The sequence below is a fragment of the Arabidopsis lyrata genome, assembly GCF_000004255.2.
Source record: "Arabidopsis lyrata subsp. lyrata unplaced genomic scaffold ARALYscaffold_3, whole genome shotgun sequence".
Taxonomy (NCBI): Eukaryota; Viridiplantae; Streptophyta; class Magnoliopsida; order Brassicales; family Brassicaceae; genus Arabidopsis; species Arabidopsis lyrata.
The window spans coordinates 2818678-2836393 of NW_003302553.1; the positions used below are offsets into that span (position 1 = coordinate 2818678).

General features: G+C 34.8%; 5 protein-coding genes and 1 long non-coding RNA gene across 10 annotated transcripts; 4 read left to right on the forward strand and 2 right to left on the reverse strand.

The window, feature by feature from the left end:
• Window positions 1-10: 10 nt before the first annotated feature.
• LOC9318556 (thioredoxin-like protein CITRX, chloroplastic) lies at window positions 11-1875 on the forward strand. The gene is made up of 4 exons (XM_021032383.1): window positions 11-375; window positions 688-810; window positions 1305-1385; window positions 1483-1875. Exons 1-4 carry the CDS (start codon window positions 145-147, stop codon window positions 1597-1599), a joined length of 552 nt encoding a protein of 183 aa, XP_020888042.1. The 5' UTR covers window positions 11-144; the 3' UTR covers window positions 1600-1875.
• Window positions 1876-2180: 305 nt separating this feature from the next.
• Window positions 2181-3211, forward strand: LOC9318557 (GATA transcription factor 15). The gene is made up of 3 exons (XM_021032384.1): window positions 2181-2417; window positions 2500-2667; window positions 2752-3211. Exons 1-3 carry the CDS (start codon window positions 2394-2396, stop codon window positions 3013-3015), a joined length of 456 nt encoding a protein of 151 aa, XP_020888043.1. The 5' UTR covers window positions 2181-2393; the 3' UTR covers window positions 3016-3211.
• A 1688-nt stretch (window positions 3212-4899) lies between these two features.
• Window positions 4900-6164, forward strand: LOC110230536. Of its 2 annotated transcripts, none has more exons than XR_002333657.1 (3): window positions 4900-5028; window positions 5120-5735; window positions 6007-6164. It is a non-coding gene; the product is annotated as an uncharacterized LOC110230536 (long non-coding RNA). The 2 variants fall into 2 exon arrangements; XR_002333656.1 differs by having other exon boundaries at window positions 5842-6044.
• A 1464-nt stretch (window positions 6165-7628) lies between these two features.
• Window positions 7629-8544, reverse strand: LOC9318559 (proline-rich antigen homolog). The gene has a single exon (XM_021033772.1). It carries the CDS (start codon window positions 8336-8338, stop codon window positions 7889-7891), a length of 450 nt encoding a protein of 149 aa, XP_020889431.1. The 5' UTR covers window positions 8339-8544; the 3' UTR covers window positions 7629-7888.
• A 2642-nt stretch (window positions 8545-11186) lies between these two features.
• LOC9320674 (protein DEHYDRATION-INDUCED 19 homolog 4) lies at window positions 11187-12954 on the forward strand. The gene is made up of 5 exons (XM_002882446.2): window positions 11187-11419; window positions 11514-11662; window positions 12039-12116; window positions 12253-12515; window positions 12602-12954. Exons 1-5 carry the CDS (start codon window positions 11338-11340, stop codon window positions 12705-12707), a joined length of 678 nt encoding a protein of 225 aa, XP_002882492.1. The 5' UTR covers window positions 11187-11337; the 3' UTR covers window positions 12708-12954.
• A 167-nt stretch (window positions 12955-13121) lies between these two features.
• On the reverse strand, window positions 13122-15953 carry LOC9318560 (probable polygalacturonase). 4 transcript variants are annotated; one of them, XM_002884562.2, is made up of 6 exons: window positions 15356-15953; window positions 14808-15137; window positions 14600-14720; window positions 14331-14505; window positions 14170-14240; window positions 13122-14076 (listed from the first exon to the last, which is right to left on the reverse strand). In XM_002884562.2, exons 1-6 carry the CDS (start codon window positions 15359-15361, stop codon window positions 13439-13441), a joined length of 1341 nt encoding a protein of 446 aa, XP_002884608.1. In that variant the 5' UTR covers window positions 15362-15953; the 3' UTR covers window positions 13122-13438. The 4 variants fall into 4 exon arrangements, with proteins under 4 accessions (XP_002884608.1, XP_020887600.1, XP_020887601.1 ...); XM_021031941.1 differs by having other exon boundaries at window positions 15352-15624; XM_021031942.1 differs by having other exon boundaries at window positions 15360-15536.
• Between the last annotated feature and the right edge of the window lie 1763 nt (window positions 15954-17716).

Sequence of the window (17716 nt, forward strand, 5' to 3'; positions counted from 1 at the left end):
GCAGTAAATTGTAAAAAGACGAGAACTAGTAGTTAGTATTGTCGAAGTAGAAAAGTTAAAACACTGTTGTTCAATTGCCTTATCGTCTAAAACCCGTAAAAAGCGAAAACTGAAATCATTTAGCAGTAGTAATCGATTTCCGAAATGGCTCTTGTTCAATCCAGAACACTTCCACACCTCAACGTCCCGTTGTCGCCGATTCTATCCTCCCTCCATGCTCCGTCTTCTCTCTTTCTCCGGACGGAAATCCGACCGGTAGCCTCGCCGTTCTCCTCCTCCACCGCCGGAAACTTGCCCTTCTCGCCGTTGACGCGTCCGCGGAAGCTTCTCTGTCCTCCGCCTCGCGGCAAGTTTGTAAGAGAAGATTATCTTGTGGTACGGCCGATTTCTCGCTTTCTCTCTCGCTCTATCTCCAGATTGTCTTGTCGATTTCGAAATTTTCATATTTGTTTTCGTTTTACGACTTCCTTTTTCGTCTTTCTGGGAAATTAAGCTGGTTGGGCATAGATGTAGTTATATAAGAATGATATATGGTAGTTCTATCAAAGATTCGACCAATACACTGTTAAATGCTTCAGAATTGAGATTTTCTTAATTTGAATCTTATGAATGACTCTTGATGCCATCAAGTGGGGGCCTCACTGATTGCTGGATGTTTTTTTTTTCCCTTTTCTTATGGTTTGACAGAAGAAATTGTCAGCTCAAGAACTTCAAGAACTGGTGAAAGGAGATAGGAAGGTGCCGTTGATTGTTGATTTTTATGCGACATGGTGCGGACCTTGTATCTTGATGGCCCAGGAACTAGAAATGGTACCATGGATTCTCATAACTCATCTGTTTTACACATTCTTCATTTCATTTGCTTCCTGTGTAGACTCTAGAATGCTTACATATTTCCAAACATTGGCTATTGGAACCGGTAATGTGATGGTTTATGATAAGGTTTTCTTGCTAAGTCTAGTGCAGTACTATTGTGACTAGCCTAGGAGTTGGGCAGTGAATTATAGCTTTGCTAGCTCAGCAACAAACCTTATAGTTTATTGAGATCTCAATGTTTAAAGAGGGACTGTGGAAATGTATTGGGGGCATTGTGGAATTGTCCAATGTCTTGGTTTGGCAATGGCCTAGAGTTGAAAGACCCCTTGCGTAGTTGGCATGTTTACATTTTCATTAGATGTGTTTTGAATTGTGAGATTGGAGAATCTAAGCATCTACTTCTTGATTGGCTTTATCTACTTGCTTTTATACTTTGCAAATGTCATTACACTCGTGTTAAAAAAATAGTTTTGGTCATTGTGAAACAGCTTGCAGTAGAGTATGAGAGCAATGCAATAATCGTGAAAGTCGATACAGATGATGAGTACGAGTTTGCACGCGACATGCAGGTAAACTGTAACTTGCAGCTTATGTTTTCTTTTCATGAATCTCATCTCAACATATCAATGTAATTCCTTACACTAACCAAATCTTGTTGTGATACAGGTTCGAGGCTTACCTACATTATTCTTCATAAGTCCTGATCCAAGCAAAGATGCAATCAGGACAGAAGGGCTAATTCCATTACAGATGATGCACGATATCATTGACAACGAGATGTGAAGTTTTACCGAGGAAACACTTTCCTGCTCTATGATTGAATAGAATCGCCGTAATTTAGGATTGGTACCGAGTTGTTTGCATTTGAGATGTGGTAAGAATGTCATCTAGGTTTCATAGATGAATAATGTAATATTAAGACATTTCTTTATATGCAGTGTTAGTTTTGAGCCGTTAATCTGGCCGGATCGAAGTTATGTGGCACATCTAAATCACGGTCCGGTCCATGTAATATTGGTTACAAATAGCTTAAAAAGCCTTTTTCCATTTCTTGATTAACATTAAACCGAAATTAAAGTATTGTTAAACACCATTATTAGAAGCACCACGCCATTCGAAATGGCGCCCAAATTATGCGAAAATTTTCCCACAGTTGATGCGGAATATTTGGCGGGTGGCTCTATCCTGATAATAAAGGACGTATACAGGGGTAATTTTGTCATTCAAAACAATAAATTAAAGCTAGGGTTTACCCGGACCAATTTCTTTTTTTTTTTTTTTTTTTTTGTGAACTAGCCGGACCAATTCATTTATAATTGGGGCATTTGGTTTAGTTTTGCGGTATCTGTTGGGTCGTTCGTTTCTTTGAAATTAAAAAAATATCTCTGTTTCTCTGACACTCTCTCTCTCTGTTTCTACTTTCAAGATTCAAATTTTTGTTTCCCCTGATCCACTCGTCTTTGAATTCATATCTGTTTCTTGCCATTCTGATCTCTATTTGAAACCCTAGATCCATATCTTCTCCACTTGACACTAGTTCACGATCTGCGGTTCTCGATCCCAAAACGAAGCTGGTAATGCTAGATCCTACCGAGAAAACAGTGAGTGATCTGATTCCCTCTTCTTACTCTTTATCTCTAGTGATCGGATTAATTAAGCTTAACGCGCTACTTCTGTGTTTAGGTTATCGATTCAGAGGCCATGGAAAGCAAACTCACATCAGTAGATGCGATCGAAGAACACAGCAGCAGCAGTAGCAGTAATGAAGGTATCAGCAACGAGAAGAAGAGTTGTGCCATTTGTGGTACTAGCAAAACCCCTCTTTGGCGAGGCGGTCCCGCCGGTCCCAAGGTTAGTCTCTTCCCGATCTTAATTTAACCTAACTTGTTATCTAATTCGATCTGATCCGATCCGATCTGATTGCTTTTTGTGTAGTCGCTATGTAACGCATGCGGGATCAGAAACAGGAAGAAGAGAAGAACACTGATCTCGAATAGATCAGAAGATAAGAAGAACAAGAATCACAACAGAAATCCAAAGTTCGGTGACTCGTTGAAGCAGCGACTAATGGAATTGGGGAGAGAAGTGATGATGCAGCGATCAACGGCTGAGAATCAACGACGGAAGAAGCTCGGCGAAGAAGAGCAAGCCGCCGTGTTACTCATGGCTCTCTCTTATGCTTCTTCCGTTTATGCTTAACGAATTTTCTGGATCTTAACCTTAAAGTTTTCAGGTGAAATAAATTTTGTAGGATGTGTAACGAATTAATGTGTAATTTTTTGTATGTGTTTGTTGTGTTGTTTGAATTAACTAAATTTTGAAATTTTTGTATCTGGTTTATGTGATCTGGTGAAGAATGAATGAATGAAAGGTCAAGATGATTTTCTTCCGACAATTATATTTTATTGGAAAGTTTTGTCTTTATTAGGACAAGAATGGAGACCGCCTATCTGTCAAGCACATAGATTTTATTTTCAAACTTTTCACTAAAATTCTAATGTTCGAATTTGCCGCTTCTTTTACATTGAAACCTTAAACTAAAAATTTCTACTATGCATTCCCTCGCTAATTCAATTTTTGTTTTTAGAAACAACTAAAAATTAGAGTATCTATCCGATTTTGAAACTTTATTCTTTGGGCACCAAAGACCAAGCCCATAGGATGAATAGTACTGCATGCAAAGGGATTTATAATTTGATTTTGGGGCTTTGTTGTTTCCAATCATTTCGAAAATATAAGGGAGTTTGAACTATTGGTTATAAGAGCATCTCCAATTCTCCATCTGTTTTTTTTTTATGGAGAAATTTAATATTAAAATAATATCTAAAGTCAGAAAAAGTAGGAGAGAAGAAAAGAAGAGTTTCTCAAGTGAGAAACCATGAAAAACTTTTTTCATCTAATATTGTCATTTGTCAACCAATTATTGGTTTAATTATTAAAATTTAATTAAAATATAGTACATAATTAAAATAATAAATTTTTTTTTTTTAGATAGTAACAATAGTATCTCCCCTTGGAGATCGTCTAAGTTATACATTATTAAGTTAATAACTAACAAAGATCTCTCAAAGAGGGTACAACAAACAGCTTGTACTCAATGTGAATGTTATGGGGTAATGACCATATGCAATAAATGTAGCACCTTAAGTTTGAACATATTACATCATAGGTATCACGTGACTGGTCAAGGATTGGACTAATTGATCTCATTTTCGTATATATTTAAATTATACTATTAAACTATATATTGCTTTATAACAACAGTCAATATTTAAAACGAATGATGATATGTTTTTGTCATTGTGAAAGCTAAAGTGGGGTACGTATATTTATTCAACAATGGGTTTATACGTGAAATGGGCTGGCCACATGTGGCCCAACGTTGAATCGGTCGACAACTTTACCTTGGTTTATCTTTCTGAAGTTCATGGAAATAACTTACTAACATAACGAAACTAACTTTTATTTTGTCAACTCATAAACTACTTAGTCTACTTTATTCAATGTATTTGAGGCATGTTCCTCGAATCTCTTCAAAGTTTATTATTTTCTTCACTTTATCCGCTTTCCTCTTGGATTCTCAAGAATCTAAACTTTCCATTTTATTATCGAAAAGTAAAACAAATAACTTGAGTTTTATTTAACATAATAATTGTGTTTCCCATCAACTTATCAAACAAATTTGTTAAACCTCAGAGGATTCATAATCCACAGGGCAAGGAAAATCATAAAGGGCGGAGAAAAGCTTACAGATAAAATAGCTACAGTGTTACTAAAATAGTCAAGCCCAACTTGAAAGTGTCTTTGATGTGCCTAGCCCAATCGATACAATTGACCGATCCCGGTTACTCTTTCATTTCTGATTCTGAATTTATATTTCTTAAGAGCACCTCCAAAGGGAGGTTCTCTTCAAAAAAATTGATGGGTTCTCATGTTTAGTTGCCAAAAAAATAAATGAAAACTGATAATACAACAGAGTATCGATTCTCTGAAGAGAGTTTTGAGAATTTGTGAGAGGCGCACACGTGTCACAATGCGATTGGAGGATCGATTTTAACAAAAGAAAAAAAAACTCTCCTTTGTTTTATTTTTTCTCTCGCCAAAAAAAAAACACCCTGACTCTCTCTCTCTCGCAAGTCGCAAAGGCGATTAAACGGTGTGATGAGTCGGCGAATTCCGACGAATCTTTCAATTCTCTCTGTTCGCTATCAGGTTAATTTCGAATTCTTCTATCTAATTGGATCGATTAAATCGAATCTTAGATGTGTAATCTATCTAATCTTTCAATTCTCACCGGAAACAGCCACCGTAGCACCACCACCACCACCAGTTCCACAATACATCTCAAGCGACTCTCCAAAGATCAGAAACTTCTGGTTTCCATCGACTATCATCATGACTTTTGCCACTTCTATTCTCACTCGTATCTGAATGGTATTAAGCTCTCTGTGCTTATTACTGCTTATGTTTTCCTTCATTGATGATACGATACTTAGATTTTACCATTGGGCTTGTGTCAAAGTCTTCCCTATGTAGAAACACAGAGAACAAAGCTACTATTAGTCTATTAGTGAGATTGTTTCAGCTGTGAATGGTGTCTCCGTTGGATCTTGTGTGATCTTGTGTTTGAGTGTAGCGTTTTCATCATTCTACAAGGAGGTGGTAGAGATCCTTTTCGGTGGTGGCATGTTTCAGTCCAACTTCTTTGGTCCTAGCATGAATCTTTTTGTAAATCTACTTGATCGTAGAACAGTCGATGGTTGTGTATCCTAACAAAGAAGAAGCTTTGATTTTCTTTTGATTTTGCTCTGTTTCCGATTTTATATTCATGTCTCTGAATCTGTATGTGGTACTGAAACTGAATTGCTCATGTGATGGTTGCATCAAGAGGATTTACAAGACTATCTCTAAGACTAAAGGTCAGACTTTTGTTGACTGATTGAATCATGGATCAAGTTTGATAACAAGAAGTATTTGAAAGCCAACGTTGTTTTTGAAACTTGTTTGTTTTCTATTCTTTGATAGATTTGATAAAGGCAGTCCATGAAGAAGTAAAGCTTTTTCTCCTACCATTACTTCATGTGACGTTTTTTAGGAACAGAAGTTGAGTGGTTATAAAACTAAGGTTTTTTGTCTTAATTCGTAGGAATATTTATTGTAATAGTTATCATATTGTTGATACAATTGCAGGACGAGGTTTGTATAGAAACAGAGGAATGGATTAAGCATTGTAATTTGATCGCCGTGCCAAGACCACAAGTATTTTTGGAATGATTGTGAACCACAAATAAATGGTTGTGTATGATACCTGTTATTGCTATATATATAACACAATCTTTCACCAACAATGTAACTTGTTCTCTCACCAAGTCACCATACATATTCAAATATATCGATCACCAAAACTCAAAATTGTTCTTATTCTTACACAAAAAAGAACACCATAACCAATCCATATACTTCATCTTGTTCTTTTTTTCTACAATCTCCCAACACACTTGTTTTTCTACAATTTCGCAACAATCAACAGTACAACTAATCGTTATTCCGATTTTGTTTTTACAAGTCTTTTTTAAAATGTTTGAAAATAATGTATGTTTAATATTTTTATGAATTACAATAATTATTAAGTTTTATAAAATAAAATTTTTAATAATTTTTTTTCTTTAGAGAACCCCACTAGAGAACCTACCATGAACATAAAAAATTTTTTTAAAAAAACAAAAGTTCTCATCTCACATTTTCAAAAAATTTATATTAAAAAATTTGAGAGAGTCACTGACGTGGATTGACCACTCGTGAATATAAAAAAAAAACTCAAATACTATTAACCAGTCACTGACGTGGATTGATATAAAAAAAATTTGTACACTCGTGAATTTAAAAAAAAAAAAAAAAAAAACAAAAAAAAAAAAAAACTCAAATACTATTAACCAGTCACTGACGTGGATTGATAATCCAATTGTCAACTAAAATTCAGTACCCAATAATGCAAATAAAGAACAACCAGTCAGACAGTGTACCGGATTATACCAAATTTGTGTTAGATCCGGCTTGGTGGGACCGTAACAACCCATTACTCGCACGTGCAGGCCAGCTAATATTTTTCACATTTTCTTTTAGAAAGTTAAAAGGCAATCTAAAATTTGAAAAGAAAAAGATGAAAAAAAGAGGAAGAAGATAGTAGATATGATCTTTGCTCAAAAAAAAAAAAAAAAAAGATAGTAGATATGATCACATGGCCAATGAGTTACTCATGGCTGAAACTAGAGCTCTTGGTACGTTTAATGCATTGCTTTTTTTATTCAATAAACTACGTAGAATCGACCATCGTAAATTGTATTGCACCATAAAAATTTTACTAGCTAGAAACAAGTTCATAACAAAGGAAAATAAAATGTTAAGAGTTTGAAGCCAACAATATTAATTCTCGTTTATATTGGGTGTATTTACTAGTTTCACTGGGTCTGTAGGTTTCGTATAACCTTTTTCTTGGAAGGCTTTTTCAAAAGAAGGAAAACTTTTGATTTATGAACAAAAACTGGCCGTCCAATATTTTAAGCGAGGTATATGATATATCCAATCCAAGTTAACGACAATCATCACATCAAATGTCAAAATACTAAACCACTATGGTTAACTGGTACTAATTGAATAGTTTGCCAATGCAAAATGAGTAGGATGTAATCATAATTCGTTTATTAACAGATAATCGAACCGACAAAAATAGTGTAAGTGAACTCAACTACTTTACCTTGTACAGTAACTGAAGCTAGACTTTTTTTTATTTTATTTTTCTTTCAACAACTGAAGCCCAATTTTGTGCCACATCCAAAGTGTTTTTTTTAAAACAAATTTCTTCTTATACATATTATAGTTATACTAATATATAATCTGAACTCTAAAGATCATAGAACGACGAGTAGTTGTAAATGTTCTTAATTAATTGAAAAGATGTATTAAATACAAATTGTCAACGAAAATGTAAAAGAAAAAAGGTTAAAAATTAAAAAAAAAAAAAGATATTCAGTTCTACGCCGTACTTTCCCGGCTAAATCCAGATGAATCTCCGTCACACAAAACAGAGCAAGACGGCGAACAGAGCAAAGAGGAGAGAATCATGTGAGCGAGCCGAACCAGAATATCCCTGAGGAGGAGTGTGATAGTAAAACGGAAAATAAGGAACGATCGGATTCGGCGGTGGTGGTGTCCCGTAATTGCCGTAGTAAGGAGGCGGATAATAGTAACCTTGTCCACCGTATCCGTCGCCGCCGTATGGAGGCGGGTATTTAGCACCACCGGAGCTTGAAGGAGGAGGAGGAGAGTAATAATAAGATCCACCGCCACCAGAGCTTGAAGGCGGAGGAGGAGGAGAGTAAGAAGATGGGACAGGATTACATGGATTGTCGCAAGAGGAACACATTGTGCAAGAAACAGTTTGGTCCTTTGAAATCACTAAAAGAGGCAGTGACATTAAGAGTATAAGAAGAGCTGACAAATTCGAGAATCTGACTGCTTCCATTGTCGGAAATTTTGTTGTCTGACAAATGAGCTAGAGATTTGGACTAAAATCAAGTGATAAGGAAGAGAGAAGATGAAAGCAAAAGAGAGAGAGAGAGAAGAAGCACATTCAGAGGCTAGAATAGAAGTGTTCCTCTCTTTATTGAAGAATTTAAGATTTTTAAATTATTAAAAAAAAAATTATTGAAAAATAATTATATCATTTTTTGTTAAAAGGATTATATATATCGTATTATTAATTAAATATTTTATTATTATTAAAGGTTATGCGCATTTGCCATATATATTCGTACACTTAGTCTGCATCTTAAAAATGTTAATTTCTACTCTAAATCGCTGTAAATTCATTTAAGATATAATTCTTTCTTTTTGTTGGAAAATTTGATCACATGAAATCATTCATCAGCTAACAAATGAAATAACAAAATTTCAGGCACTAAAAAAGTAAGTAAAAACACACGGAGCCAACACGTTTGACTTCTAGCCGAAGGTTTGTTAAATGAAAGCACCGAAAAACGCGGTAAATGTCAAATGGTAATATGTTCAACCGAAAGTTTGAGACCATCCTTCCTTGTCATATATGAAGTCGTATAGATGACTTTTAGTATAATCTTAAGAAACAGGAATTGAATCGGAATTTCATTGTTTGCATTGTTTTGTTTCCCGCTCTTTTTCATCAAAATGGATATACCTGAGACGACTTGAGAGAACTAGCTGTACGATTTTTGGAACTAAGTAAAAAATCGTGTAATACAATGTTATTTGCTAGACCTCTTGGTACTTCGGTAGGCGTCACCTTTGTTTTTGTTAGGTGAGGAAGAGTGTACACACGTGGCACTTAAAGATTGGTGAGCAAAGAGAAGAAGACACGTGGATATGAGAAAGCTAATGTCATTATCTCTTGTGGTGAGTATAGTGAGTACGAGCTATCTAGAGATAAGATTTTTGCGTTATTTCGTTGACACAAAAGCAGTGAACCTCCAAACCTAACTGGGATAAGAGCTAAAGAATCCAAGTCTATTGCATAACTAGAGAGAGTAATCATAATATAGATCTCAATAAGCTCGCCATATGTGGGTGATTGTTGGTTCCAGGCCCAAATACGAAAAAACATTATGAAAAATGAGTTTTCACCCCAACAGTATATATAAGTTACAGTGACTTGGTTCACCTCATAAAGCAAAGGAATGCGTATTTCTTGTATGAACGTTAGCAATACATCAATTTTTCATATATATTTTTTTTTGGTATCAATGTTTCATATTTTCAAAAAAGTCAGCGAGATTGTTACATTTTTAGAAGAATAATTCAGTGATTTCATTGCAACTTATATATACTGTTGTAACTGAGGGTTTTCCGACGACAAAACATTATGCTTCAACATCGTTGTAAACTTGTAATCAGTGTTAACAACAATTTCTCCGCATATTTCGGTCCGAAACAACTTTTGTTTACAAATGTTTTTTTTTTTTTTTTTTGACTCTCTTATATATATATGTCTTATTATTCTTTCAAACTAATTTTTCATTAGTATTTACCAAAAAAAAAACTAATTTTTCATTAGTCATTGTGTTTTCAGTCTTATTTGTTCTATCCAACAATGTCGACATATGTTTCATTTATTACTTGTATCAGTTCATGCATAGATAAAGTAAAAACAGAGCGCCTCAAAAATTGGCTTCATTTTAAACAGTTTAGCAAATTCATTGGAAGTATATTAGAACACTTTAAATCTCTTTTGTATCGATAGATGCAATAAATCTTTCATACGTCTTTTGTTCTAGTGTGTGTATGTGTGTATACATAATTGCATTGATGCAATAGGACCAGCCTCATCATCGATCATGAAACAAAATACCAATAGCATTTTTATTGCATTGAATGAAAAGTCTTCCAAATATGCATAAGTGATAGAGACAAAAAGAAAAATGTTGTCTGTGATTGTTTACATTTATGTACACCTAATGTGAATGAAAGTGGGGTGAAGTAAGTTGCACTATGAAAACGAAAGAAAGAGAGGATCAAACAAAATCACAAGGGAAAAAGGAAAGAAAGCTCTATATTTGTTGGTTGCCAAACATTAATTGGATTCTTCCTTGTTTGTTGATAAAAGATATTTAAATTCATACCACCACTTTATTCCCTTCCCTCACATGCAACTTCTTTTCTATACTTTTTTTTCTTCTTACAAATTGATATGACTCATGTCGCTCTCGAGTTTTTAATTATAATAAAAGAATAATTCGTACGTTAATCTGCGAATCATTTGTTACAATAATGCAATTTTCTTAAGCTAATTACCCTCCTTCAATCAAACAATTATCAACCAAACTATTAGACATAATGCTGATCATGTCTTAGGAAAATATCAACTTGAAATCAATTGACTATAAGTAGACTGGCTCATATCCAAAGTATACATAATGATCTAAGGTTCCACTTTTACAGAAATAACTTACGAAATTATATAACATGATCGATTTTGGATTGGATCAACCATACCAATTTAGTACGTATAAAATTATTAATAATAATTGTAGTAGTTTAGACTTTAGATTCCTAAAATTGATGAACAAAAAAAAAAAGAAGATTCGTAAAATTAGTTAGAAATAAATGCGGGCAGTATCATTTCTCAGGCAGGCAGGCAGGGACTTGTGGTAGACCAACGTTACACGTGTGAAGCATTACAACGAAACCTCTTCCTGTGTTCGGTCCAATCGAAACCAAACCGCGTCAACGACTGAATAATAAAGGGCCAAAAATATAAATAAACACAAAACTCGAGGGTATAACAGGTAAAAATAAAACGTTGTCTTTGTTTTGTCTTCTTGTGTCCTTGTCCGAAGTTGTAGTTCGGTAACAAGTCTTTCGCTTCCCACTCTCTCTCCATCTCCTTCCATTTCTTCTTCCCCTTTCTATCTCTCGACCGTCCTTCTAGGGTTTCTTTGATCACATTCAAATTTGTCTCCTTTAATCTCAATCCTGTAACAATCAGAGGATATGGATTCCAATTCATGGATCAATTGTCCCTCTGTTTTCTCTTCATCCTCTTCTTCTTCGAGACGGTGTCAATCCCGATCAGGTTCGCGCGTCTTTTTCCTTTTTATTGGTGGAATCTCGTGTTTTGTTCTTAGGCTATTGGTCATGAGATTGATCTTTGAAAGTTTTGGTGGCAGATTTGTATTTAGGAGGAGGGTACGAGGATCTTGAAGGAGAAGACGATTTGAAGGCAGAGTTTATTTGCCCCTTTTGCGCTGAAGATTTTGACATTGTTGGGCTTTGTTGTCACATTGATGAAGAACATCCTGTCGAAGCCAAGAACGGGGTAATTATAATGATCATCTATCAACCCTTCTTTAGCTTTAGGATATATCTTGATGATTTGTTTAGATTGATAAGTTCTTTGCCTTAGTTATGTTCCGATGCTGCAAAATTTGATTTCTAGGTATAAAATTGAAAGTGTTGGTATATTTTTTTCGGCTCTTCGTGATGATGAAATGTTCTCTGGCTACCTGTTGTTTCTTCTTATCAGATGAGCACTGTAATCCATTTAGCAGCCTTGTGAATCCAATCTTGGAATATTTCGTTTATTCGGTCGGTAAAATTAGTGATCTTTTTATGATCCAGATTGCTACTTTTTTGAGCTACATCTCTGTTTGCTCTTAAACGTAGACTTAAGAATGTGTTCTTTGTTTTTCCAGGTCTGTCCTGTATGCACAAAGAGGGTGGGATTGGATATCGTTGGCCATATTACGACGCAACATGCGAATTTTTTTAAGATATCCTTTCAACTTTTTATATTTTGATCTCTTGTTATTTCCAATATATGATGCTTTGTCTGTTAATAGCTTGGCTCTCTATATAGTACACAATCATATTGGTAGAACTTGTTTATTCCTTGACGAGAGGTTTTACGTACAGCGAAGGAGAAGGTTGCGAAGAGGAGGATATAGCTCTACCTATCTCGCCTTGAAAAAGGAACTCCGAGAATCAAACTTACAGTCTCTTCTTGGTGGATCGTCAAGTTTCACTTCTTCAACCAATATCGATTCTGATCCGTTGCTGTCATCCTTTATGTTTAATTCTCCTTCAGTGAATGAGTCGGCAAAAAAATCTGCTACACCTGTGACGGTAGGAAACGCGGCTACGAAAGTCTCGATTAAGGAATCTCTCAAAAGGTATAATGCGTCTATTGATCCTCCGGTACCAAGAAAGCTATCATAGAGCTTGTTTCTCACTTGGTCTCCGGCTTTCATTTGTGCAGAGACATTCAAGAAGCTCCACTTTCAGGTGAAGATCAAGAGAAGGCGAAAAAGAGTGAGTTTGTGCGAGGTTTGTTGTTGTCAACCATGCTTGGAGACGATTTCTAAATTTCCCGTTAAATCCCTTGCCTTGTTGTGGTTGATGCATGAGACGTAAGGAATCTGAGGTTGGAATTGTTAGGAGTGGTCTCAATGTATGATGCAAAAACCTTGTAAGGTATAAGGGGATGCAGAGTTGCATCCATATATTATTGTCATTTGTACCTTGGAACCTTTATGTGCATAAGCGGAAACAGAGTACTTTCCTTTCACTGAGACTAAATATATTCAAAATATTAGTTGCTATTGATTCAAATAAAAAGTTAATACGTTTTGGTAAGAGACAAAGTAAATTCTGTTTTCTTTGGATTATTTTTGGTCAGCTTTTAGTTTACAGAGCAGAAATGTTTGGAACACTGATAACCAAGGGATTAAGCTTTGAAGATTGACAAGAGAATGAATGTTCAAATAAATTTTCTGGAAAAATGAAACTATCTCTCCCTTTTTATTTTAATTAATCACGGCATGTGGAAAACTGCTCAAACAAAATTTCTTTGTTTACACATGAATGAAAAAATGAAACTGTACAGATTTCTTATCTCACAATATGCAAACAAGATAAAATAAAAATAATAAACCAGAATAACCAAAAGGAACATGTATGATCTAAAGACAATGTGGTTTACTTGAGGAAAGAATCTGACCTTTTCTAACTCCACAAAATATGAATGATTGATGGATTGAATCTTATGAAAGAATCCCAAGAAAAGTTCTTGCTTTTTTTTTTGCAGTCTGTTTCGTTAAACTGCAGCTCTACCGTAAGCATCATCATCTCTTTTCAGCTCGGGACAAGGTTCAGGTATGACTGACTCTGAGGACCCGTAAACGTAAGAGCATTGCCAAGAAACCGAAGAACCTGAGCTCGTCGACAAAGCGATATTCGACAAAGCCACTGCGCTAAATGGAGATTCTTTGATCCCAAACAATTTCCCTGCAATGCCGATGTTTTCTCCAGAAATGTTGCTTAGTCTGATGTGACTCACAAGAGGGAGAGCATTTGCGTCATATTTATCATCAGGGTGAGATCCAAAGCTACCATTAGCCACAATGGCAGTACCTATTCTAGACATATCGATGTTTGAAATATCGATCTCTTTGATGTAACCACCTCTGCCTTTTGTGGTTCTAAAGGCAATGCCGGTTAACGAGTTGTGCATATGGGCATTATCGACCACGACATCAGATATTCCACCAGACATTTCACTGCCAAAGGAAATAGACGAACCAGAAGCTCCTCGAAGGTACACATTTCTTATATGAACATTTTCAGTGGGACGAGAATAGGCAATTCCATATTCATCCCAACCGCTTTTGAGGGAGATGGCGTCATACCCCACGTTAATGGTAGAGTTTTGGATGCAGACGTAATTAGAAGAATCTGAGAAACATAACACAACAAAAGACATTTCATTTTTCTATGCGTATACACAACAAAAAGGGTTTTAGTCTAGAAGAAGCAGAGACAACTAACCTGGTACTATACCGATTGTATAAGGAGATTCGGGAGAAGAATGAGCCAATATCTTATGAATATATACATGGCTGCATAAGGACAGTAGTTAGAGTCAAGACTTAACATTCAAAACAAAAGAAAAAAGGTTTAGGCCTTAATGATGTTGAACCATCTGTTACCTAGAGTAGATTGAGTGAATTGTATAAGCTGGAGCATTCAAGAACGTAAGATTGGAGACAATTACATTTTTAGAAGAAAGAAACTCGATGAGGTGAGGACGGTTATACTTTAAGGAATGAGAAGTAAACCGATCCCACCAAACCAAGCCTTGACCATCTATGGTTCCATTATCACCTAACCATGGAAAAATATGGAGTAACCTGTTATCAAGCATATATTATAACAACATCGTGAAAAGGAGATTAAAATATCAAGCATTGTTTGATACCTGTTACAACAACATCGTGTAGCATGTTACCGTTGATCAAACTCTTGTATCGCTTCCCAGGCAAATCAGTTCCCCTTCCGTACGAAGGTAAGGGATCAACAACTTCCCAATGCGATGGATCCTTTTGAAGTAAAAATTTTGGGTTTTCTGGATAAATTTAGAATTTTGGGATAAATGTGAGAATGAGAAAGAAGCATTGTTAATATACCTGAGAGGCGACTATAACGGCACCGTTTTCGAGAAAAAGAGTGAGATGGCTGGTGAGGCTGAAACTACCGGTGAGCCAATTTCCCGGCGGAACATAAAGCTGGGCTCCACCTTTGTCGGCGAAAGACATAAGATAGAAAACGGCGTTTTGAAACGCAAGAGTGTTGAGCGTTTTGCCATCTCCCACAGCTCCAAAGTCTGTAATGGAGACGCTGTGTGGTCTTGTACTCAAAGATATCCGGCCAAGTTCGTCGCATATTTTGCCGGCGCCGAGAACTTTTGCGTAAATCGGAATCAGACTGGTTAATGCCAGTATCAAGATTATTACCACCTGCTACACCAGAAAAATCTGAGTTACAATTACAGATCCAATTTTGTCAAACATACGAACGAAAAAAAACGAAGTCGGATCTAACGGGATTAAGAAAAAACAGAGAAGTAAATAGTTAAAGAAAGGATGAAGAAGAGCAATCCGAGAAAGGGACAACCCAGAAAGAAGGAGGTATGTTATGTAATTAAGAGAGAAACAAAAAGAGAGAACGCACTTACTGACATCTTTATTTGTAACGAAGCTGTCGGATAATAAAAGATAAAAGCTATAAAGTGAAGAACTTTTCGCGCCAAATGTAACCAGACACTGAGAGAGAAAGAGAAGAAGAGAAAGAAGAATAAGAAAAAGAAGAAGAAGGAGAAGAGTTCTTTCTTCGTAACCAAACAACACAAAACAGAGAAGCTTTTTTTATATAATTATTCTGAGACAAAACGGTATGATTGACAGAAAAGACGAATTTTCATTTTCATTTACAGAAACATAAATAAAAAAAATAGGCAAAATAAGGAAGGAAGAAGATTGACGCCGAAATGACAGCCTTATATGCGCAAATAAATTGATTTTGTTAATGCTAAAAAGGAAAATAATATAGAGAAACAAATGGACAGTGGGAAAGAGAGAAAATGGTAATCATTAATGTATAATCAATATTCACTATTTAAGCAATTAATATCGAATATGTCTTCATATTGATTAATGGGATCTGGTAACGTATTATCGCCGACAAATCTTCTTGGCATTGGAGAGAGAGGACGAGAGTGTGAGCAAGAAAAAATCAAAAAAACCAAGAGATAAATAAATATGGCTGTTTTAAGCTGTGCCTGGCCAACAAAATAATAATAAGAAAATATTATTGTAGTTTTGTTTAGACAAGGCATGTGTTTCATATTTTATTTTATTTTATTTTGTTTTTATGTTCTTTTCTCAATTACTTTTTTGTTGAATTTAAGATTTCTATATAGATTTTTATAAATTTTTGAATTTTAAAATGTTAATATATTATATATATATATATACTGTTTTCCCCTATTTATCAACGTTCAAACATTATTATTCTAAATTAGTATATAATATGTACATATTTATCTTAAATTTTAAAGGGAAAATAAGACCCATATGTTTATAAGTTAACTGGATATTCATAATTTACTTATGAGAACATTCTATTAAGTCGTGAAGAATTAAATTAGGCAAATTCTAGGATCTATTCCATCTTTTTAATCTATACTACTATATAGGTTTTTAGAAACCAATTATTACTTATATAGTTAAAAAAATCATTGGAAAAAAAGCTCGGATACAATGAAGTTAAAAATTAATTTGAGTAGGAAAATAGAACATTCGACTTTAAAAAAAAAAAAGATGTATAAGAAATGGTTATAATAAGATTGAAGGAAGCAGTAAATGTGAAGAAGACGATTAGAGAGGAGCATGTGGACAGACAGGGCGTGAATGGGTCCCACACCAATCATACGTTAATTTGCCAGCCTGGCACTCTTTTTTTGTGCTTCCCTTCTTTTTTTTTTTTTTTTTTGGACAAAATTTGTGCTTCCCTTCATGTTTGTACTTTGTATCCATTAAATTAATCAATCAAAGTTAATAAAATAAAGCAATCCAAACAGTTATAAATTTAGTAAGTCAATGTTGGATCCAATAAGTATACGAATGTTTGGTCCAATAAAGTATTATTCCAAACAAAACGGGCTTAGGGCCCAATATATTTAGGAATTGGCTTTTTGCTTTTTTTGCAACTGAGATTGTAAGAGTATCTGCTCATGAAGCTTAGATTAACTCTGACCTAATGACGTTATAATTGCAGGTTGCAGCATTACAAAATTATGCGGATAAATAAAGTAAATTAAGTTTAAACGTATATAGGTTAGTGGGGTTTCCGATGAGTGAAGCTTTCATCGACTTCAATTTTCAGCCCAATAATGTATTTATTTAACAAACGTTTTTCTATTCAAATGTTTGGGCCTTTAATCCATTTATGTTTAAAATTCTGGTACTTCTTTTATTTTTGGCTGTTCAAATGTTCAGGGCAACATGGAGCCGAAAGGTAAAAACATTCGTCAGATTTTATTGGACGGATGCCGCTGTTATGTTAATATATATATTTCTCGTGGTAAAATTGGTTATAAATTTTTTTACTATGCTTATTTCTTATTAGTTATATCCCCTGTTCTAAAAATCTCCGCCTACCCCGATTACTCCCCGCTTAATCGTTAGGCACATCCTATCCGCATCGATTAATGATTAATCCTTTAAAGAAATCAGTTATCCGATTACTCTCCGCCTAATCCGATTATTTTCCGTCTAATCCGATTACTCCCCGCCTAAGCTTTACATATTCCGATTATTTTTAGATTACAAATATAAAATAACTTTTTTATTTTTGTTATTCAATCATTTGAATTGGGAGTTTGTGATGTTTTACAATAACTTATGTTCAAATTTTAATAAAAATCATAAAAATTTGTCTCAAAAATATATTTTAATATATTTACTGCAATTTTGAAAACAATATTCGATTAATATATTTCTAAAATATTAAAATAACCCTAAAACTAGTCCACGAT